Source organism: Athalia rosae, chromosome 3 (genome assembly GCF_917208135.1).
Source record: "Athalia rosae chromosome 3, iyAthRosa1.1, whole genome shotgun sequence".
Classification (NCBI taxonomy): Eukaryota; Metazoa; Arthropoda; class Insecta; order Hymenoptera; family Athaliidae; genus Athalia; species Athalia rosae.
This window is the reverse complement of record NC_064028.1, coordinates 7756810-7781742: the sequence shown is the minus strand read 5'-3', so window position 1 is coordinate 7781742 and position 24933 is coordinate 7756810. Positions and strand designations below refer to the sequence as shown.

The window sequence follows — 24933 nt, the reverse complement described above, 5'->3', positions numbered from 1 at the left end:
TTATTCCGGGGGTGCAGCTGCTGTCTTACATCGATACAGTCATCGGTCGTTTAATGTGTTATGCAGGCTCATGTTATTCCCGAGGGCCTAAGCAAACAGGCCGTTCGAGTTACAACTGTATACCCTTCGCCTACGGACCGTCCACGTTTACAATTATTATTACCGTCCGCCCACGTGCACCCCAAGGTCCGAAATGATCGTCTCCCCCCCCCCCCCCCCCCTTTTCCCCTTTTACGACGAGTCTTTCGTGTCATTTCATTTTCGACGTTGCTTTCTTCTTTGTCATTTCAACGGATACCCCGGCCACCTCGTGACACCTCGATCGCCACCTGGTTTCTTTTTACACGCGAGTTGATCGAGCGAAAGAATGAAAAGGGGGGTGGCAAATCTAGAAAATCCTACCTACCTATACCTAGCGTTCGATGGGCGCGAAAAAAAAGAGTTCGCTAGGAATCTTCGCTCTCAGATTTTCGGTAAACCGCAGTCCACCGGGGTACACGGTGATAACGAATGGAAATATATACGAGCCGCAGACCGAAAACATAGCCCACTACTTCATCGTACAAGTTGTCCCGCGTGCGCTTGGATTATTTTTATTCGATACCCGTTCGAATGTAGTATTTTTTATTCCGATCAACGATCGCTACATTCCGAAAGGCAGGTACGAAAAGTCGATTTCACGGTATAAGATAATCCAATGCATCGACAATGTGAATTTCAAAGTCGTTAATCAATCGATAATCACCAGATACCACGCCCAACCGATATCCTCTTTGGAGAACAATTTAATTTAAATACATCATCGCGCGCCCGATACACGTACTTGTACGTACAGGTATATATGTATGTATATTTGCATCGCGTACGCTCGATCATATCGCCGAGTTTATTAATTCGATTCCCCGAAGAAGTATACGCAAATATATATATCGATTGAATTTCAACGTGTTTTTTTTTTCTTCTTCTCCTCGTGTACCGCGTTATATTTCGATCGATTTTTAAATTGGCTCGCTTCTGATCCTCCTTTTATTTCGGGGCCCGTTGAGCCGCAGCTGCCCGACGAGATGCATTCTCTATACTCTTCCATATCTGCGGCGCGTCGCTTTGGGGCGTCTCAATTCCGACGGTGCGCGTCGGTGGTGTTTCGATGTGTTGTGCAATAAAATCGACGGTATGCGAAGATCGGACGTGGGGGGGGGGGGGGGGAGGGGAGCACTGTTTCGCGGGATAAGGAATATAGCGGCGGCGGCGGCGGCGGTTCACCGGGGGTAACGTAATAGGAGGCGCGCTCGCAAATTAAGGAGAAGATTTATCGTCGTGCCGCGATCAGAAAATTTGACTTCCGCGTGGCTGCCGATCTTCGAGCGAGAAGGAGAGCGCGGCGGACAAGAGAAGAAGAAGAAGAAGAGCGGAGAGCGGAGAGAAAGAGGACGGAGTTGCGGGGGCTGAAGGCAGGTCGGTTTTCTTCAAAGCGGCGCCAGCGGGGGCGCGCCTCTACATAATACGGACCCCGAGAGACCCCGGAGAAGGATCGAGAACGGAAAACAGAGAGAAGAGAAAGAAGGGAAACGGGGGAATCAACGGATGCATGCTAGAAGTAAGAGTAGAAAGAGGATCTGTAAGAGGAGCCCTTTTGGCTTTTAGCCCGTTCGATTAGTCCTGGTAATTAGCCGATTGTCGGTTATTGTACAATGCCCATTCATTCCCCATAAATCGATGGCGTTCCCCTCGCCTCCTTTACTCCCTCCTAATTTCTCTGACGGATTTTAAAAGGACGCTGAAAGAAATCGTCCGCGCGAGCGCGTCTAACGATCGAAAAACTGAACTCGGAAAGAAGAAGAGCGAAAATTCTCGGCTCAATCCCTTTCAAGCGATGCGAAGAATCTTTTTAACGCGCGTGAAACAGAAGAGTTACCAAGAGACGAGAACAACGTGTGGTAAAAAAAGGCTAATACGTCGCTCCTGAAAATTGAAACTGCTCTTCGGCGTTGACCACCTTGCCACTCTGGGTTTTGGCCATCGGAACGTGGTAGTCCGGTAACCCGAGATATCGCCAAGACTCGAAAGTGTGTGAAAAAAAAAAAGGAAGGGCAAAGGGTTTCCGGAGAGGGATAGAGAAAAATAAAGGGCGAGTCTTCGGTGAGAAAGATATTAGGTTTAGAGATTCTCACCTTTCCAGAGCTGACGTCATAAACCGTGAGAAACCGTGGCCCGGAGAAAAGAAGAGGACGAAGAATTCTCAGCATGACAAAAGAGAGAAGGGAAACACTTGGACGCCATTTACATACACGTGAAACGCTTCGTCCCGTCGAATGAAGAAGAACAAAAAAAAGAGAAAAAAAAAATAGAACTCAAAAGCCGAGAATCGAGAAATTTTCTTTGACTTTTGCGAAATGAGAAGCAACGCGAATCAAAAAAAAAAAAAGAAGAAAAACGATCTCAACGAGCGTAAAAACGTTCGTTTCTGTCGACGACTGTAGACCGTGTTCGGACGTTTGAAAAGTTAGGGGTAGATCGGACTCGTCTTTTTTTTTCTAGTTTTCTCGAGGATGGAATCCGGAATATGTACGCGTTTCGGACTACAGGTATACATAGGTACGCCTAAAAGGTGAACTCGGGTGCAACAGCGGCAGAAGAAATAACAACGGCAGCAGCGAGGGCCGTAAGAAGTTTGAAGAAGAGGCTGGAGGGCAAGGAGACTCGAGAGTGACCGATTATGTAAAGTACTGCCGTGGGTGGCCACGACGTAAGACGTAAGACGCGAGAGGTGGTAGGTATATATAGTGTACGGGGATATAAGGTGCGCGTTATACCTACTCTCAACCTATAAAGAAGGTCCGACGGTCCGGAGCTTTTCGAACTCGGAACCCCCCCAGGATTTTAAGCTCACCCCACCCCGCTTGGCCGAATACACGTGTATCGATATGTTTTACATAGATAGACGAATATGTGTTGCATACCGTATCATGTATACATATATATATATATATATATACGTTCGTAAATACATTTAAGTTCGTTACGCCGTTTGTCGTTCAAATGCACTAAAAACCGGTTGTTCAAAGTTATAAACAGCCCGAGTGCGTTACATATACCATTTGTATGTACACATCGGTGTGAATGCGATGTACGTACATACCTATATATGTATACCTAGGTAGGTAAACAGGCGTACCTACACTCCCCCGTCGTCAATGGTAGAGCGAGATATTTCCGCCTCGTAAAATATCACGCGCCTAGGATCCCGAAAGCTTCAGATAAATCTAATGACGGTAGCATCTTCAAAAACTTACCTACTATATCGAGAATTACGTACGTACTGCACTTTCAAAAATTTCCACTTTCCGGGGGTAATCACCCGATGAAAGTAGGAAAGAAGAGAAACGTCGTCGACCGGTGAAATCCGAAAAGTAGACTTTTTTTTTCAAAATTCGCTGTCGCTTCTTCGGTCGGCTTGCAAAAAACTTTAGCCGCAAATTATCTCGTCGGTCGCGCGGAGTCTCGTCAGCCGAGAAGTGCACTCGGTTAAATAGAAAACACGCGAGCCGAGGAACGAGGAAAGCCAAGCCCCTTTTTCGAGGTGGTCAGGCTAACGATACGCATTGTTCATCCGGACGAGGTTTACTCTCAAAACTGCACACGTGTGCACGGACACGTTACACGTATCATATGTATACCGCGCGTGATGGATTTTTAGTGGAGCAGCATGCAAGCGGAGCGACGTTTTTTTTTTTTTTTTTCTTTTGACAAAAGAACGAACCGTTTTCAGGGCGCGTGTAACAAAATCTGAAAATTATGGTGTCCGAGAATTTTGGAATATTTTCGGAAGACCTCCGATCCGAACAAGAAAATTATGGTGTCCGAGAATTCGGAGTGACGTTTTTAGAAAAATTCCATCTACCGTGGCCGCGAGTTCGGATGAAAATCAGAAGCGGAATTATTTGGAAAGAGTTTTCAACGTTGCCGTTTTTTTTATCGATTCGTTTTTGGGTGAGATCCGAGCGCGTTCGAGATGAGAATAAAACGACTAGGTGTCTGTGTAGGTGCATAAGGTATAGTGGGTCATTCGAGATGACTGCAGGCATCTACTAGACATATCTGTCTATCTGTCTGTTGTCTGTCTGTCTTTCTTTCTTTTTGTCCGTCGGCCATATAAAGAAGCACCACATAATCAAACGGGTGTTTCGTTCCCAGTATAGCGGTGTATATGTATACGTACAAACTACACATATATATATATGTATATAAATACATAACGTACTTGGGCGTCCCTAGCGATACGAATCGCTTTATTGTCCATTGCACTCTATGCCGTGTCAATCGGTGCACCGCATCACCGTACGTAGGTATACATTATATATAAAATAAACCAAAATAAAAGAGATTAAAAATAAGAAGACGCGGGCCTTACGAAGAACGACGATGAGAACGAGATCGAAAACGCCCTTCGCCGATGACCTCTTTATAGGTAGAAAATACTTTTAATATACTTCGGCGTGAGGCAGGCCTCGTGAACAGATTTGAGCAGGTCGGAAATTTTCAATCAACTTAAAATATAAGAAAAATCAAATTTCGTCGCCAAGTTAACTGCGTCAAAGGAGAATCCATTTCTCAAAATTATTTCATTGTACGTGATTCAATTTAGAAAATCTTGTATCGTCCGTCGAATCTGAGAGCCAAATTGATCCATCTCCAAAATTGACCGAGTTATTCCAATTTTTTCGCATTTTTAAGCGTAAATTTGAGGATATCTCAAAGGGAAAGAATCGTAGCTCAATTTAAACAACGGATTCGTGTTCCTGAGGTCGAAATACATGAAAAAAGTGTCATACGATCAATTCTTATTGTCTCAGATACAATTTATCGGGTACGAATCACACCAAAATAGACGATAAAATGAATTTTTGATTCTTGATTCCGAAGAGCTGAAAATTGGCGATCACTCGTTCAATTTCAGAGATAGATCAATTTTTCTTTCAGAATCGAAATCCTGAGGTCAAAATACATCAGAGATGTGACATGCGATCAATTCGCGAGAAAAAAAAAAATTGGCCCAAAAACCCAAAGGGATTTGAACCCGTGCAAATTTATCGAATTTTGGGTCAAAAATCAACTTTTTTTCTTCTTAAGTTTCCCATGCTATCCCCATGTATTTCAATCTCAGAAATTCGAATCTGAGAGCCAAATTGATCCATCTCCAAAATTGACCGAGTTATTCCAATTTGTTCGCATTTTTTGGCGTAAATTTGAGGATATCTCAAAGGGAAAGAATCGTAGCTCAATTTAAACAACGGATTCGTGTTCCTGAGGTCGAAATACATGAAAAAAGTGTCATACGATCAATTCTTATTGTCTCAGATACAATTTATCGGGTACGAATCACATCAAAATAGACGATAAAATGACCTTTTGTTTCTTGATTCCGAACAGCTGAAAATTGGCGATCACTCGTTCAATTTCAGAGATAGATCAATTTTTCTTTTAGAATCGAAATCCTGAGGTCAAAATACATCAGAGATGTGACATGCGATCAATTCGCGAGAAAAAAAAAAATTGGCCCAAAAACCCGACGGGATTTGAACCCGTGCAAATTTATCGAATTTTGGGTCAAAAATCAACATTTTTTTTTCTTGGGTTTCCCATGCTATTCCCATGTATTTCGATCTCAGAAATTCGAATCTGAGAGCCAAATTGATTCATCTCCAAAATTGACCGAGTTATTCCAATTTGTTCGCATTTTTTGGCGTAAATTTGAGGATATCTCAAAGGGAAAGAATCGTAGCTCAATTTAAACAACGGATTCGTGTTCCTGAGGTCGAAATACATAAAAAAAGTGTCATACGATCAATTCTTATTGTCTCAGATACAAATTCCCGGGTACGAATCACATCAAAATAGACGATAAAATGACCTTTTGTTTCTTGATTCCGAACAGCTGAAAATTGGCGATCACTCGTTCAATTTCAGAGATAGATCAATTTTTCTTTCAGAATCGAAATCCTGAGGTCAAAATACATCAGAGATGTGACATGCGATCAATTCGCGAGAAAAAAAAAAAATTGGCCCAAAAACCCGACGGGATTTGAACCCGTGCAAATTTATCGAATTTTGGGTCAAAAATCAACATTTTTTTTTCTTGGGTTTCCCATGCTATTCCCATGTATTTCGATCTCAGAAATTCGAATCTGAGAGCCAAATTGATTCATCTCCAAAATTGACCGAGTTATTCCAATTTGTTCGCATTTTTTGGCGTAAATTTGAGGATATCTCAAAGGGAAAGAATCGTAGCTCAATTTAAACAACGGATTCGTGTTCCTGAGGTCGAAATACATAAAAAAAGTGTCATACGATCAATTCTTATTGTCTCAGATACAAATTCCCGGGTACGAATCACATTAAAATAGACGATAAAATGACCTTTTGTTTCTTGATTCCGAACAGCTGAAAATTGGCGATCACTCGTTCAATTTCAGAGATAGATCAATTTTTCTTTCAGAATCGAAATCCTGAGGTCAAAATACATCAGAGATGTGACATGCGATCAATTCGCGAGAAAAAAAAAAATTGGCCCAAAAACCCGACGGGATTTGAACCCGTGCAAATTTATCGAATTTTGGGTCAAAAATCAACATTTTTTTTTCTTAAGTTTCCCATGCTATTCCCATGTATTTCGATCTCAGAAATTCGAATCTGAGAGCCAAATTGATCCATCTCCAAAATTGACCGAGTTATTCCAATTTTTTCGCATTTTTTGGCGTAAATTTGAGGATATCTCAAAGGGAAAGAATCGTAGCTCAATTTAAACAACGGATTCGTGTTCCTGAGGTCGAAATACATAAAAAAGTGTCATACGATCAATTCTTATTGTCTCAGATACAAATTCCCGGGTACGAATCACATCAAAATAGACGATAAAATGACCTTTTGTTTCTTGATTCCGAAGAGCTGAAAATTGGCGATCACTCGTTCAATTTCAGAGATAGATTAATTTTTCTTTCAGAATCGAAATCCTGAGGTCAAAATACATCAGAGATGTGACATGCGATCAATTCGCGAGAAAAAAAAAAATTGGCCCAAAAACCCAAAGGGATTTGAACCCGTGCAAATTTATCGAATTTTGAGTCAAAAATCAACATTTTTTTTTCTTGGGTTTCCCATGCTATCCCCATGTATTTCAATCTCAGAAATTCGAATCTGAGAGCCAAATTGATCCATCTCCAAAATTGACCGAGTTATTCCAATTTTTTCGCATTTTTTGGCGTAAATTTGAGGATATCTCAAAGGGAAAGAATCGTAGCTCAATTTAAACAACGGATTCGTGTTCCTGAGGTCGAAATACATAAAAAAAGTGTCATACGATCAATTCTTATTGTCTCAGATACAATTTATCGGGTACGAATCACATCAAAATAGACGATAAAATGACCTTTTGTTTCTTGATTCCGAACAGCTGAAAATTGGCGATCACTCGTTCAATTTCAGAGATAGATCAATTTTTCTTTCAGAATCGAAATCCTGAGGTCAAAATACATCAGAGATGTGACATGCGATCAATTCGCGAGAAAAAAAAAAATTGGCCCAAAAACCCGACGGGATTTGAACCCGTGCAAATTTATCGAATTTTGGGTCAAAAATCAACTTTTTTTCTTCTTAAGTTTCCCATGCTATTCCCATGTATTTCGATCTCAGAAATTCGAATCTGAGAGCCAAATTGATCCATCTCCAAAATTGACCGAGTTATTCCAATTTGTTCGCATTTTTTGGCATAAATTTGAGGATATCTCAAAGGGAAAGAATCGTAGCTCAATTTAAACAACGGATTCGTGTTCCTGAGGTCGAAATACATAAAAAAAGTGTCATACGATCAATTCTTATTGTCTCAGATACAAATTCCCGGGTACGAATCACATTAAAATAGACGATAAAATGACCTTTTGTTTCTTGATTCCGAACAGCTGAAAATTGGCGATCACTCGTTCAATTTCAGAGATAGATCAATTTTTCTTTCAGAATCGAAATCCTGAGGTCAAAATACATCAGAGATGTGACATGCGATCAATTCGCGAGAAAAAAAAAAATTGGCCCAAAAACCCGACGGGATTTGAACCCGTGCAAATTTATCGAATTTTGGGTCAAAAATCAACATTTTTTTTTCTTAAGTTTCCCATGCTATTCCCATGTATTTCGATCTCAGAAATTCGAATCTGAGAGCCAAATTGATCCATCTCCAAAATTGACCGAGTTATTCCAATTTTTTCGCATTTTTTGGCGTAAATTTGAGGATATCTCAAAGGGAAAGAATCGTAGCTCAATTTAAACAACGGATTCGTGTTCCTGAGGTCGAAATACATAAAAAAAGTGTCATACGATCAATTCTTATTGTCTCAGATACAAATTCCCGGGTACGAATCACATCAAAATAGACGATAAAATGACCTTTTGTTTCTTGATTCCGAAGAGCTGAAAATTGGCGATCACTCGTTCAATTTCAGAGATAGATTAATTTTTCTTTCAGAATCGAAATCCTGAGGTCAAAATACATCAGAGATGTGACATGCGATCAATTCGCGAGAAAAAAAAAAATTGGCCCAAAAACCCAAAGGGATTTGAACCCGTGCAAATTTATCGAATTTTGAGTCAAAAATCAACATTTTTTTTTCTTGGGTTTCCCATGCTATCCCCATGTATTTCAATCTCAGAAATTCGAATCTGAGAGCCAAATTGATCCATCTCCAAAATTGACCGAGTTATTCCAATTTTTTCGCATTTTTTGGCGTAAATTTGAGGATATCTCAAAGGGAAAGAATCGTAGCTCAATTTAAACAACGGATTCGTGTTCCTGAGGTCGAAATACATAAAAAAAGTGTCATACGATCAATTCTTATTGTCTCAGATACAATTTATCGGGTACGAATCACATCAAAATAGACGATAAAATGACCTTTTGTTTCTTGATTCCGAACAGCTGAAAATTGGCGATCACTCGTTCAATTTCAGAGATAGATCAATTTTTCTTTCAGAATCGAAATCCTGAGGTCAAAATACATCAGAGATGTGACATGCGATCAATTCGCGAGAAAAAAAAAAATTGGCCCAAAAACCCGACGGGATTTGAACCCGTGCAAATTTATCGAATTTTGGGTCAAAAATCAACATTTTTTTTTCTTGGGTTTCCCATGCTATTCCCATGTATTTCGATCTCAGAAATTCGAATCTGAAAGCCAAATTGATCCATCTCCAAAATTGACCGAGTTATCCCAATTTTTTCCATGTATTCCGCACCTGTTTTCCCCATACAGATCGTTACACCGTGACAATCGTTTCGGAGTAGATTCCAAGATGCCGATCGAATCGGGGCTCATGGGGGTGGTGGTGGGTAACGCGGCGTTGCGTCGCGGGGGCACGATTTGGCCCCGCTTCAAGTGAGGAGTGAAAATGTAGAGAAAGGAAAGACATTCTCACGTGACGCGTACCGCGTGTATTTTTTTATTTTTTTTTTTTATTTTTTTTTTTACCAACGGGTAAGCGTGTGTGGGTATCAAAGGACACTCGGCAGAAGACGTGTCCTGAGAACCTCTTAAGAAAACCGGTACGATTCCATAATTTATGTATATAACGTAGGGACACCGCGGCGGAATAACGGTCTAGGATTAAAATGAAAAAGGGTTTTGTTTTTCCAAGCCCCATTACGACACGATTCTGAGACCCACTGAAATTCTTCTCGCAAAAAATGCCGTACTGTTCGAGAATTCTTTTTTTTTTTCGTTATAAATTTCGTGATAAACGATGTGAAACGTACGAGAATCGAAGCAGAGACTTCAAGACGCGCGCATGAGGGTTGAATGCATTCCCACCGTAGAAGGAAAATCGTCGGCGTAGAATTGGAGCTAAGAGATTATTTATGTGGGGATTAAGAAAATGACTCTTCTGATATATATATATATTTATGTATACGTAACGGAATATGCGGGTCTCCAAGGGACGCGGATGATTCCAAGATTACTTAAATAATCCGTCTGGACCTGGTAAGATCATGTCCCGGAATTATAAAGAAAATATGCGTCTCATCGCGCCGCGCCGTAGGTATCGTCGTCATCGAATTGAGGAGAAATAGAAGAAAAAAAAAACAACAAAAACGTCCGGATCAAGAATCTCACGATATATTACGTTGTATCCCGCAGATCTGCTGCGGGTATCGAAAGATGAGAAGGAGAAGAAAAAAAGGAACAGAGAAATACAACAATTTCTTTCGCGTTTGTGTTTCTTTTCCGGCTTTTCTTTCGGGTCTTGGCTTTTGGCTTCACGTAGTGTAGATAAAGGTGTTTTATTTTTTAATTGATCTCGAATGAGGTGATTCATCATCTGGAGTCGAACCTGCGGTGCAGCTAGAAGACGCTCGGTCTATCGAGGAGTTGAAATAACCGACGTACCATGAGTACATACACACGTGTCCCATATATCGTGTAATATCCGTTTGGGTACGGCAAATATTTATTCCGAACTCCCTTTTGATCCCCCATGGCAATTATTTTCTCATTTATTAATAGGGAAGAAAATTAATCTCCCAGAAAAATAAAATAAGAAGTTTCATTGCGGATAAGTAGGCGTAGGATTTCATCGGAGCGACGAACCGACAAAAAATATACACACGATATTCCCACCGATTTTTCGAAGTCAGTTTTCAAAATTTTTGATACCAATAGGATCGCGACTGTATTTTCTATCAATTGAATCAATTTTCTGCCAAATTGACGATATATTTCGGTGGCGATCGATTTGGAAAAAGTAATCGTACTTGCGGCGATATTTTTTGCACCCGGTGAGGTGCTTTTTTTCGGATTAAACTTATAATTAAAAACTCATCTTATCATCGGAACAAAAATTTTGCTCGTTAACGTTAATGAGAGAAGCTATACACGGTGCATATGGTGCCTGCAGCGGCAGCTGGAAATTCATTTCGCTGCTATCTCACAATTTCTTCTTCTTTTTCATGCATGTGATCTCTTTTTCTTTCCCTCCCTCATCGTCGCAGTTATACAGATATATGGGTCACGTCATCTTATACGAATCGCGTGTATTAATGAAAAGTATTTTCCATATCCATATATACACGCGAACCGCGATTCTCGCGGTTATTCAGAGTTTTCGTAATTTTTTCATGCGTAAATTCGTACACGTTACGCGCGAAAGGTGACGAAGGCGATGAAACAGGGTTCGTTCGCTCGAAGCGTTCAAAAGTTGGACAGTTGAAGAATTTGATCATCTTGAAGGGCGAGGTAAGACGAAAAAATGAAGATAAAAAAATGCCGACGCCCCGCAGCCGCAGACGGGGTAAACCGAGAGGGATGACGGGAAGGCGGATATTAGCCGTCTCGACGATTCGAGTGTAGTTAGTAGGAGGGTCGTAAAATGGGGACGAAAATTGTCACGTGGAGGCCGCCCGTGGCGCAGCTCAATTATCGCGGTGCTGTGTGTATACCGCTCGAATGTATATATCAGTCGAGGGATACGAACGACGCTAAAATTTGACCAACGCGAAACGAGCGCGGGCGGAAAACCAGTGGGAGAAACAAAATCTGGGAACGTTGATTTTTGCGACTGCGGTTTCAACCCCTTGCTACGCCTGCGTACCTACCCCTAGTTCCGACAAATCCCAAGTCAAATTGCGGCTAAATGGAACTACTTCGCCGAGCTGGCTGGGGGGATGAAAAAAAAAGGAAAGCAGATAACAGAAGTTTCTCGGACGGTAAAGAAGAAATTCCAAGATCTGATACGCAGGAAAAATCTGAACTCTATTCCCGGCTCTGAAAATTAATAGTTCGTTCGAAAGAACGAGTGAAAATAAAAAAATAAATACTTCATTTTTCCTGACACAGGTATACAAGGATATCTTATTGCGGGTTTGAATTACGAAAAAGAATGAGTACACATCGTAATTCTCAAGGGTCAGTTATAAAACAAATGGGCAGGACGGCGGGACAAGAATTTCAGAGCGTCGATATCTTTTTTATCTAAGGTTAAATCTGATCTCCAGAAACATACAACAGGATCTCCCGAGTCTCGACTCTCTCGACTTCTATTGGCGTCGAACGTAAAGGGCTGTTGCATTAGAAACGAGAACAACGAAATGAACGTTATAAATTGCTTAGTGACAGCTGCCGGGTAATTTTTAGGTTTTTCTTTTCTTCTCTTTTTTTTTTCTATTTGTCAATAACAATTAATGCCCAGGTCAGCCGTACAAAGGCCTGCAGTCTCTGCTCTGATATACCTCTTTTATTTTCCTACGTCCAAATTCTAATTTCTCATTCTATAATTTATGATCCATCAACGCGGCTGTACACGATACGCACGATCCGATCTCGTGATGTCGGAAATGATTGCAGTTGTGAGACGAAAAAAATAATCAGATAATAATCGAGAGATTCTATCGCGAAACTGTTCTCCATTCGACGTGGAATCAGAGTGTAAAATCGAATTCATCGAAGAGGAAAAAGATGAAGAAAAGAGTTGGATGAAACTTGGAAAGAACTTTCAAAAGTATTTCATCCTCCTACACACCCTTACGATATTGCGATAATTCACACGCCGAGGAGTATCGGATGTCCGATGGTACGGTCGAATAGAATATGCAATAAGAAACGAGAGAACACAAGTCTACTCGTCGGGAGAAAAAAAATTGTACAATATAAAACTAAATAAATGAATAAATAAATAGAGAAATAATAATCATAGAACAAAAAATAGACGTCGATAGCCCACCTACTCATCCGATAATTAAGCACCGTATTCACTCGTGAAACGCCCAAGGTATAAACGAACAGGTTGTAAGATTGGTGGGTCTGCTTCAAATCTTTTCAATGATCGCCCACGTGCTTCTTTTTATATATTACATATATATATATATATATATACCGTGCACCGGTATGTACGCACTAGTGTATGTATCCCTATCCCTTTAACACCGGTATAGATGTATTAAATATAGATAATGCCCACGTACGGGTCTATAACTAAATAATAATAGTCCACGTGCGTGGACGCGTATGCCTATATACACACGGCTATGCATATACGTATATCCACGTATGACCCATTCGTTATAATATAATTCCTAGAGACCTACGCCGGGTGCTTCCGCTTCGGATGCTGCTACGTAAAACCATCGTCGACTCTCATTTATATTTTTCCATGCGTATCCTACCTACATTTCGTGCGTTTCGGCTCGAATTCGACGAGCTTCTGGCCCTCGAAATTTTCGATTCACCTCCAAACTTTCACGGTTGTTTTTTTTTTCTTTTTCGAAAGATTTTTTCGCAAGCTAAGGTTCTTCGAGCGCGAAAGACACGCGCGGTGTACTCGATCCTCTTTACTATTTTTTGTTCCGATTTTCAGAAATTTCATTTCTCATTCGGATGAATACAGATAGGGATCTTTTTTTCTCTCTGGAATTATTTATTTCCAGATATATACAATATTTATTCACTCGATTTATTCTCTCGGGAAAATAAAGAGAAAAGGAGAAAAGGAGCGCGATAAAGCGAATATAAGGTATCCCCATAGAGTGCTGCAGCGGTCAAGGTGAGAGGTTAAAATCAGTTAAGGGTGATATACTGTGGGCGTTTAGTTAAACTGATCAGATACGTGTGTAGTCCCACGTAAGAAATCATCTGTTCTTTATTTATTTAATCATAAAAAACTTGGTTGCGTTTCGCTTTTTTTTTTTTTTTTTTTTTTTTTTTTTTTTTTCCACGCACTGTCACTTTCGTGAAAATTCCCACGGGTCTCCGTAAATCTTGACGAATGGTTAAATCGAGCGTAAAAATTATACATCGTACGCCCCAGTTTTCCAGCGTCAATTTTTGTTTTCGTCTTTTTTCTTTTTTTTTTCCCCGTCTCTTTTTCGGTCTCATTCAAAGGGCTGCGGTGTCAGTACGGAAAAACGAGTTCTTTTATTTCTTCTTTTTTTTTTTTTTTTTGGATTTTTCTCATTCTTACGGTACTTTTTTTCCTTGCGTACGAGGAAATCAGGTGTCGTTTCACGTTTGACTGTCTTCCGTTTTATAGCTTCTGTTATTTGAGCCTTATGGAACCGCGTGCACATAAATATATACATATATACCAAGTGCACACCTATGTAAGCTTTTGTATGTACGTGTATAAAAAAAAGCGTCACCGTAAAAGGTTACACAGAGCCAAACAAAGGGACGTGCTGCACAAGCGAGTAATATTGCAGCGAACCGGCGGGAGCACAACTTTCTTTTATCCGATCTTGACCGGAAGTGAAGCGAAAGAAGAAAGAAACGCGGATAACTGTAGTATCCGTACAACCGATTCATAAGTTACCAAAATCACAGCAATAACAATAATGGAAAGAAGAATAGAAGAAGGAAGAAAAAATGGCAAAAAAGAAAAAAAAGTAAGGAAAGGAAATCGTGCATGCTTAGAAAGCGTGTAATCCGTCAGGAAAATTGCGTAGGCATCGTTCGTCAACCGTTCGAAAATATTCTAGATAAGTTGGATGAGAAATTTATTGTAAAATCGACGAATAAAAAAAGTTCTTTAAAATTAACTAATCGAATTCCGTGCAATTTCACGATCCGATTTCTCAAGTTAAAAATGTTGAAGCAGACGCGTATGTGTAGTACATTTATAGTTATAAATGCCTGCATGGTATTTCTATTTTTTTTTTTTTCTTTTTCTCTTATCTAGATACGTCTGATATACATTAAGTTGCCACGTTGCACACGCCCTACGAAAACTAAATTAATCTTCATCTTAATTATATATCGGGCGGTTAGATTACTTGAAATTTCATCAATTGATAAAATAAACTAAATAAAACTAAGCAGACGTTATATACCGAGAATCTAATCGACCACGCTGCCATAACATCGTCGAACTCACTACTCAGATTATGAGACTTCCTAAACAAATTTTAGGCTGTGAAATGAACAGAGAGAGAAAAAGAATCGGAAAAAAGCGCAACCAGAAAGATGAAGAAACCTTCTCGAAATATAGAACGCACTCTCGTACAATTTGTGCGCTGCAGACAATGATTTTCGTTCAAAGAAAATTTCTTTCACCGTAATTTGTAGAGTAATTCGTTTTTTTTTGTTTTTTTTATTTTTCAAAAATTCAAAAACTGACGTTTCTTCTATCCCGCATTGTCAGACCACGGGGTATTGTTTCCCGAACGAAAATACGTCGTTCCGAAGAATTACCTATGCACACGAGAAGGAACAACAAAAGAAAAAAAAAAAAAATGAAGAAAAAAAGGAACGAGACGAAGATGAATACATATAGTAAAAGCTCATCTCTTCAAAGTCTCTCGTCTCTTCTCTCATATTTGCCATCGGTCGGCATGTTCAACTCACGACTAACCGCATACCTTATGTGCGTACATACCATACCTATACGGATACTCCACATACATTTGTTCACCCTTTTCTCTCTTCGCGGGCCATCGACATGCACCAAGCCTTTTATCCTCTCCAATCTCTTCCTGCATTTTTCTTTCATTTTTTCCCGTTCTCCATTTCGTCTATTTTCCCTTCCGAGCTTTCGTTTTTCCCATTTTCTAGGCATACGTAGTATACATATGTATATACCGCAGCTGTAACAGCCGAAGCCACTGTACACCGTTTGCGGCAACCGCTGCACACACCGCGTTCCACCATATTTTTTACGGTCTTCGTTTTTTTGTTTTTCGTTTCTTTTTTTCTCCTGTTCTTTACTTTCTGTACTTTGTTCTTACTTGCGCAGCGCCGATCCACCCACGTAGGCATGCACACGGGGGAAAAAAATACGATCTTTAATGGACGACGTCAACTTGCGGGCACATAAATTACTAACGATATGAAGTACGTGTGTACGTCACAGCTCCAAATAACATCTACATATATATATATATATATATTACCCACCTATCTTACTCGCATTAAACGTGTAAGGTATATAAAAACTAATCGACCGAACGAACATTTATATATCATCGTGTACGCTACGTGTATACCGACACCCCTCTTCTCTTTTTTTTATTCTACACCCCTCCCATACGACTCCGGGAAAAACTGACTCAATTTGGGTGTATAAACACAATTTTTCATGCTTCAAAAGAAATGGAAACATGCAATCGTGTACAACATATATTCCGTGATAAATACCATTTTAAACAGCCATAAATTTGTACAAGACCGCCTTTGATAATACCGAGCATTGCGATAAATCAAAGCTAATGACACGAGACCGTCGGAACTTTTTCAAATTCACACGATAACGAAGGGAGGATTCCAGGTACGCGAGTTTTACACGCGACGACGCGCGTTAAATACGAATCGAATTCGAATCAGACGCGATCAAATAATACCATTCCATCGGGCGTATGGAATTCGCACGGCGAATGCACCGCGCAACGTGCAGTTCAACGCGGTGCATTCTGCGCCAAAATTTCAAACGTTGGCCGGCGATACGAGCACTTGTCGAAGAATGCCCCGTACGAACGTGTAGCGAGAATACGTACGCGTACATACCTAATACGCGTGTTAAATAATTACAGCGATCTAATGGGTCGCATACAATTGGCTCGCAGCTATTTACTTCTCGATTGTACGTATATCGATGGTATGCGAGCGTATGGGTTACTCTGTGGCGTAGTTTGCGTTCGTTTGATTCAAAAGGGGTTTGGTAGAGTCGGCTGTAGAATAATCTATACACCGTGTGGATATGTGAACAGCCGTTACGTACACGGGGACTCGTATAAGTGCGCAGTAATTTGTTTCATTCCGGTCTCCCCTCCCCCCGCTAACTTGGCATCAAAATACGCCGCGGATGATCAATTGGAGAAAAAAGAAAAAAAAAGAATTTTAGGTAAAGCGGATCCGAAACGCATTTTTCGTTAGTCTGCAAATATTTCCGGAGAACGAAAAAACTTTCGAAAGAAATGAAGGACGAATAGAAAATAGTACAACTTCCGCAAACCCTTTCCAATTGTACGACGGAAGATTTTCTCTTTTATTTTTCTGTTTCTCGTTTTACTCCATGGGATGCCTGGTACCCGTAAAATCATGGTCGATCCTCGAGATATTTCGAACATCCTTTCTTTCTAACGAGGTCGAAGGACCCGTCTGGAGTTGGCCCATAACGAGACTCTCGTGCTCGATGACGAAAGAGAAGGAAATAAAATCGAAAAAAGGGGAAAGAAAAGTGAAAATATCTCTGGAAGGTGAATTTTGAAGGATCCCAACCGAGGATACCCTCGCTCCGATTTTTATTCCTTCGAATTTTATCGTGCTTCCAAATTAGCCCGGACCTACGTGCGATATTCACGCGCAATCAGAGGCACGTCGATGAAAAATGCGCGTTAAATGTTAGCGCGTAAAAAATGAAGTGAAAAAGATAAAAAAAAACACCCACCTTCACAAGAAGATGTATCGGCTGACTGACCGTCAGAGGTTTCCCTCTTCTTGTTTTACTACCTCTTCCACCGAGGCACTTTATCCACGGCATGACGTCCCGGTGATGTTGGTTTCGGTCGTTTCTTTTTTTTTTTGTGGTTTTGTTCTTTTGAAAAAAAAAAAATAAACCGACGCTTTGTCTCCGATTTGAATATTTGGCGTTTTATTTCACACACCCGCTACCGAACTCCTCAGTTTCACGATTTTTCTTCCGCCAGCCGCTTCCCTTTTGAAAATATTCTTATGGTTCCGTTTCGGTTCGGAAAAAATCATCCCGATAACGGACAACCATGGCGACGACGGGCGTCAAGGATTTTCAATTTCTTCTCTATCTTAATTATCTCTTTCTTGTTCTCCTCTGTTTCGCGCCTCCGATTCGAAATTCCCTTCAATTTTTCTCCGTTGATACCCCTTCTTCCTTTCGGTCCTTCAATGGAAAGGAACGTCACGGCGCAGTGTAACGCAGAGGATCCTCGCTCCTCGCAGTCGGCCTTTCTTCCCAGATTCTCGGAAGGATTTCCTCCCGTTTTCTGTCCTCCTCTTATATCGTCGTTCTCTTTTTTTTTTTTATAAATTTCTTTTCGACCCAGTTGTTCCTTTGCTTTACAGGCGGCAACGCTCCCGGTTCCTCTGTTTTATTTCTCGCCGCCCTTCCACTTCCTCAAAATTTGTACTACTTCCTGTTTGTAAATTTGAAACAAAAAAAAAACCGCTCACCAATTTATCAGTTTGATTATTTATTTGTTATCACGTATAATTACACAAGGAAGTTGCACTTGGGTTACACACGAGTGAAAATTGTTTTTTTGTTTAGAGTAATTCGAGAAGGCCAACGGCTTCAATTTTGCCGTAACAGTTTGGGCCCGCAGGTTATCGTCGTGAGTTGTTTTAATTTGAATATATCTGTTGACAAGCGAATGATCGAATGGCGAACATAACGCGACTGGGTCACCCTTATCGCTCAAATAAATGCAGCAGATCCAGTCTCGTTCGGAGTTTCTAACTTTACATTAGTACGAAACGGCGATACGACGAGTTCGATCATTAATTTTTATACATTTCTTCGATCGAGCAGAAATGAGGAGAACTTGATGCACAATTTTTCTCTGCCTTTTTGCTTCCTTTTTTCTTCTCTTTCGATCGACCTTTGAACCGTCATATATATTCTCACATACGTAATACCAAAGAATGCACGACTTTTGCGATAACGTATCCGATACAGTTTTAATTAAAAAATCAATTTTCTTATCGCGTTTGTATTACAGTTACAATATGCACGTATGCAGTTGATATTTTCAAAGTTTCCTTCAGACTTTGATCGACAGAGAATTTTCGTTGTTTTTTTGGTTTTTTTTTTTTGGTTTAAAAAAAACTTGTTCAATTTACTCATACGTGTGAAATAAATTTATTACATTCGATAATTTCATCCGGAAATGAGGGGGAAGGGAGAAAAAACTGAATTATTTTTTTTAAACGACGTATATTATAAAAGCGTAGCGTGAAATGGATGTGTGAATCTACAAGCAAAATTGACGGACATAGACCAAATAAGAGAAAGAAAAAAAAATTAAAATAAAGGAATTTTTTTTTTTTTTTTTCTTTTCAATAAATATTTATTATAAAAATTTAACGTATGACAAAGCGAATTCTAGATGATGAAGAGGATGATGAATCGAAGCGGCAAAATTTCTCTAGTCTTTGCGACCGGCTTGGTACGCGGCTAACCGACGACTGACAGAACCGACAACACGCTGCCAGCAGCTTACCAGAGTAAGCTAAGCTGCTGGTATAAACCGAACACGAACCAAACCGAGGAAAATCGGTCTTCCTCCTGCGCCACACATTACGAAGCAACAGCTAGCTGATGAAAGAGAAAGAAAGAAAGAATCGGAAAGAATCAGAAACGCCCGCCGCTGCTGCTGCTGCTGCACATGTCTAGAATTTTCCTTATAATAATGCACGCGGTGCAGCAGCCACGTATAGAGGGGGGATACGCTTGATCCCTCAAACTCCACCCCTTCTCTAATTTATTTCTCATTTTTTCTTTTCCTTTTTTTTTTTTCCTCATCCCGTGAGTTTCCCTTCCCCTTTTCTTCGACTTTCTCCACACCATGTCCCAACTACGCTATTCCGCTTCTCATCCCTCCCGAAGTTTCAACCGATTTTCCAAGACAGATGTATACGTATACATGCGTACAGTGTATATCACGCGAAGTGAGCTCCCAATTAGCAACGTGTCCCAGGACAAGAAAAGTCTAATGATAAATAAACTCTGCAGATTTTTGATAGCTTTCGTACACCGGCTGCAAACATTTCACGTGGAAGAAAACGTTTTCTTCAGAAACACCGCGGTATTTTTTGAAACTGGGGTAAATTTTACGATTCGCCAGTTTTTTGAGTTGAAAAAAAAAAAAAACAAGGGTCAACGGATCATCGTCTAAGCCGGAAAATAAGGCGACCGTGATACGGGAAAATAAAAATGACGCCGGTCGTCGTCGTCGTCGTCGTCGTCACACTTAACGGAACGGCGCCTGCACACCGCTGCCCCTCCGTCGCGCGGTCGTTCCGCTCCGCACTCGCGTTTCTCTCGACATTTTTTCACCCGTTCGTTCTCTTTCGAATCTCGAAACCATGGATAAACCGACATACCGCGGTATATACGTTGGGTTGGTTCATTGTACTAGCGGGTACTTATGGCTAGAAAAAGGAAGAAGAAAAAAAAAAAACAACTGGTCCGGTGTTCTTAGTCACACCATTAGTTGTAAAACATATACGATGTAAGAATTAAACGAAACTTTTCTTCTATTTCGTTTTTTCACTCTTGAGCGCGCGTTTGATATTTCGCGTTGCCTTTTTTTTTTTCCCCCCGTAAAATTGAAGATGGATATACGTACGGGGGCGACGCGCGTTACGTTTTACAATGATTCGTTAACGAACGAAACAACGGTACGAATTCGTTAGGCGGTTCGAATAGATCACCGGGAGCCGTATAACGTGGTATAATATAATAGGAAAAATAATGTAGTTACGACCTATTTGTAGCTATGCGAGACGGGCGAGCCGCAGATGTTCGGCCGGAAGTCCAGGTGCAAAATATTTTGGCACGCGCCAACCATACGCCGCTTGACACGGTCCATTTATAATAAGAAAAATTTTCTAGATACTTAACACGCCCCACGGGAGCGGCGCTACCCTATTCCAGATTTTTTCAAAGGACCTCCTCGCGCCGAGACGACGTGAAGAAAAAGAAGAAGAAGATGCACTCGACCTTTTTTCTCTTCTCTATACGACACGAGTAAATATCTGAACGATCTTTTGACGACCCTCTTGAAGACACACTCGTACGGGTATGCGGGGAACAGGACGCTTAATAAGGTCAAAACCGGAAGTAACACTCGGTTACGACATGTATTTTGACAGATACTCCGTTTTTCTCGTTTTTCTCTTTTCTTTTTTTTTCTGTTTATTCCGTTTCATTATTTTCTAGCGTTGATTGTTCGTCGAGTCGTTGGATCACCGCAGTTCGTCATTATACGATTTCCATGGGCTTTTATGGGAGAGCGATTGCACGTGCTAGTCGCCACCGAGCAAACAGCTATATAGTTGTCGTTACGACGTCAGGGCCATTGGATCAAAATAGATATGATATCACGTACTACGCCATGAAATTCCACACTGGGTTTAGGTTTATGTTCGTTTATTTGCTTGGCATTTTTGTTTTGTTTTTTTTTTTTTTTTCTTTTTTTTTTGCCCCACATCACATGTTACAAAATTCTGGAACGACGTGAAAATTTTTCCGCTTTTTTTTTTGTTTTTTTCACCTCCCGCGTTCGTACCGAGATTGTGAAACGAAGCTCGAGCGTTGCAGCGTGTACTGTTATAACCCCTTTGAAATTATACCACGAGGAATACGTGACAATTTCTTCTATCGTAACTGTAAAACCTATAAAGCATCGCACAATGTAGTAGACAAGTCGGAGGTTTGTACCTAACCCACGGTCGAAGTTATATTTTGCATGGCCGATGACGTCTCGTTATAAATACGCAGGAGTAGCGCGTCTCCGCGATGCGTAGGGACCGGATGTGCGCGATCGGAATTATCAAGACCGAAACGTGCCCGCGACGCAGCAACCCCTTCCTCGAGTCAAAGCGTCCCGATGAATTTACAAGGGGCTCGGCAAAGGACGAGTAGAAAAAGAATCGTAGAATTAAAAATCGTGTTTCGCGGTTCGTGTCGAACGCAGGAAGGAAGCGTATAATACGAACGAACGAGGAAAGAATCGAAGTTGAAGGATATTTTTTTGAAAAGATCTCAGATGATCGCTTATTTCCAACCGTCGTCGAAGATTCGTTGCAAGGGACAGTTGTGCCACGTGACGTTCGATGAACGCCATTAAATCCAAAATTATGAACACAATGGACCCCGTCGTAACCGTTTTATTGCGCCTAATGGCCAAGGGAGAGAGAACAAGACGCTGCGGTGATACGAATTGAGTCGTGGTGGAATGAACGACAAGCAAAAGGAGCGCACTCGTCCGCGCGTGACTTAATGTGCCTTTTTTGAATAATAATTACTTTTGTATATACCTATCTATACGCATGGATATTGTATAGTAATAGGTATGTAATTCACGTGATCGATTCCGAATAGAGAACACTATGCGTTTGAAAATGTGTCTAATTCAATCTATAACTTTAAAATTTAACGATATGGCAGAGATGACAGGTGTCACGTTAATTACAAATTTATTGTCATTTTCAATCATTACAACGATCTATACCAAACACCCTGCCGCATACGAACAAAAATCTCATTGAATATTCTAGCGATGAATGCGAAACGAATAAAGGACGCGCGACGTCGCGGCTACGGCCGCCATCTTGTCGCGCACCCCTAGATGACCGAGCGTTTTTCTACCGGTCTTCTTACACTTCGTAGACGGCGAGATATTCGGCAGCGACTTTTCATCGTTTCAACGAGATTTTTATAGCAGAATAACTCGAAAAAAAAACTGCGATAATTATATACACCACATTTTAGCTGGCCGAAAATTGCGATAAATCATATTATGGGATCGTCAACTCTGCATCCGAACATGTATTACTATATATCAACATGATGAGATATTTGCATGACCGCCGTTTTCGAACAGGTTGTTATATACTGTGTATAGAACTCCGACACACCGAAGCGGAGAAATAATTATTTCAAGTTTATTGAAAATTATGATTAACTACCTCCGACCCGTGTGGCTGTCCGTTACGCGGGTTACGGACTATACCTTATAACGATGTGAGTACTGACGGGTGTTGTGACGCAATTTGGTGAGGTAATTAAATATGTGATTACCTCTTTACCGCGGCAGACACTTCGCTCGATGGCCGAAAGACGAGAGAAAAAGGAAAATAAATAGACATATGCGGGGAGAAAATTTTAGTTTGTTTTTTTTGGTGAGATGTAACGGAATTTTTTGTGAACGGATAATGGCGCGTACGCCGCGCCGACTATATGTGACATTTATTTTGCGATGCGCCTTTTAAACAGACCGGAAACTGACCTCATTGACAATTACAGTCTCGCGAAGCGTCCATCCGTAACCGTAACAGGGATATGGTGGTTTCATTTTTTAAATTACCACGTCAACATTCATTCCAGTTTTAACGTCCGACCTGTATCCGATTAGTAATTTTCGTTTACGCGAAAATTCCGTTTAAGAATGAGTTCGAGAAAATGGAAAATAAAATTAAATAAATAACATTGTTCGGTACCACGTGTAGACCGACTCCCGGAACCATCGCTGTACAATAAACTAATGAATTGCATTAAAATTCAATAAGTACTTTTCATAATTTCTCGTGCGTTAATTTTTTCACCGCACGTGCGCAGCTTTTATGAACAAATCGATTGTATATTTCAATAATTTCCATAGCGCGAACCCTCGCCTGCAAGCTCTCGAAATCTCGGGGCGTCTGTGCCGAGATTTTAATCTCTCTTCGCGCGATTGAATCCCCTGCACCAGCGCCTGCCCTGCAAATATCGTAATTAATTGCGTGTGAGAATTTTCATTACACATTCGCACATACGACAATGAACCTTTATTTCTTCTCGCCGGCTATTTCCATCGGAGTTTTGAGAAGCCATTCTCAATTCTCGAACGTCGTTACACTACATACGGTCCGTGTATACGTACCTCTACTTTGCCATAATACGCAAACAAATTCCTCCAATTAACAAACGGTTATTAACGAGACACACGTGAGTCAATAAACTCGTGGCTGTGTAGGGTACGTTGTGGAAAGTATAACTAGCTTAGGAAAATAAAATCATAGAGCCTCTCGTCTCACACGGCTGAAATAAATTGTAAAATATTTTTAGAAAAGTAGACAATTTTTCGTTCGTTTCACGGCTTATGATTTTCGTTTGTAGAGACGACACTCCTGGGCACACCCTTTGCCTATGGAGTATTAATGAAAAAAAGAAAAAAGAATTTTAATTTTTTCAATAAATTCTTTTTCCTTTACTCCGCGCATTTAACTGTACCGTTATATGGATGTGATATACAGAAAAAATACTCGCCTGTATACCGAAAAATAATTGTATCGTTCATGAATCATCTAATTATTATAATAGCAGATGTATACGTACCGTTTATCTACGTATTTATTGTATAATATACGTATTTTATTTTCATCTGACTTCCTGTACTCCGAAAAATTTATGTCTATAGTTACCGTATTTCAACTGTACTGTTTCAATTTGTTTTTTGCATTCCAATTCCACGTTAGCCAGCATCGGAAAAACGTATGTGCAATAACATTGGATGGTAATTTACTTTCAGGCTACCACCACCGCCACGTTCAACCATAAATTACGTCATTATCACGATACATAAATACAACATACTTAGATATACTCTATCTACACTGCGATAATTATATTAACCGATGTTACACCATTTTTTGTTTGTTTTTTTTTTTTTTTTCTTTTTTGTTTCGCACACGCATGCACAGCTGCAAATTTTGAAGTTTCTTGAAAAACGAAGATAAAAACGAAAAAACTTGCTGAGAAACTTTTTTTTTCACTTTCGTTTTAATTTTCAGCCAAAGAGCGATATGTAGGATATAATTTGAACGAGGGAAAATTCTGTAACGATTATTATTATTCTTGGTAGTAGCGTAATTACAATATTTTTAGTAAATTTGTTCTCGCGTTCTCGATGAGATGAATCGCGTGCAGGATTTCATATAGGTACGGTATGTGAGAGAAATTATTATGGATAGTCCGCACGAAGTTGCACGCGGGTTCGTTAAAAGGTATTCACGTGTATTGCATATACCTTGGTGTGTACCTTATACTTCTGCTAATGAAAGCATCTGGTTACTAAATGCCCCTTCTGTAATCTATTACGGCTGTCAATTCATGCCGAACGGTTTTACCGGAGAGTTTGGAGAAGGTATGCGAGAGGATACGGGGAGTTTT

At 40.4% G+C, this 24933-nt stretch overlaps 1 protein-coding gene and 1 long non-coding RNA gene across 7 annotated transcripts in view; both read right to left on the bottom strand.

Annotated features, from left to right (window-relative positions):
• The window catches only part of LOC105689958 (tensin-3), a 91186-nt gene extending 72004 nt beyond the window's left edge, over positions 1–19182 (bottom strand). For 2 of the 6 annotated variants that reach the window (XM_048652248.1, XM_048652250.1), the window contains exon 1: positions 17413–19181. In XM_048652248.1, coding sequence (XP_048508205.1) covers positions 17413–17505 — 93 coding nt within the window. In that variant the 5' untranslated portion in view covers positions 17506–19181. Of the gene's footprint in view, positions 1–17412 lie in introns of all 6 variants that reach the window. The other 4 variants (XM_048652252.1, XM_048652256.1, XM_048652249.1 and 1 more) reach the window with 3 other exon arrangements.
• A 3009-nt stretch (positions 19183–22191) lies between these two features.
• On the bottom strand, positions 22192–24287 carry LOC125500242. Its single transcript, XR_007277493.1, has 2 exons — positions 24100–24287; positions 22192–23802 (listed from the first exon to the last, which is right to left on the bottom strand). It is a non-coding gene; the product is annotated as an uncharacterized LOC125500242 (long non-coding RNA).
• Between the last annotated feature and the right edge of the window lie 646 nt (positions 24288–24933).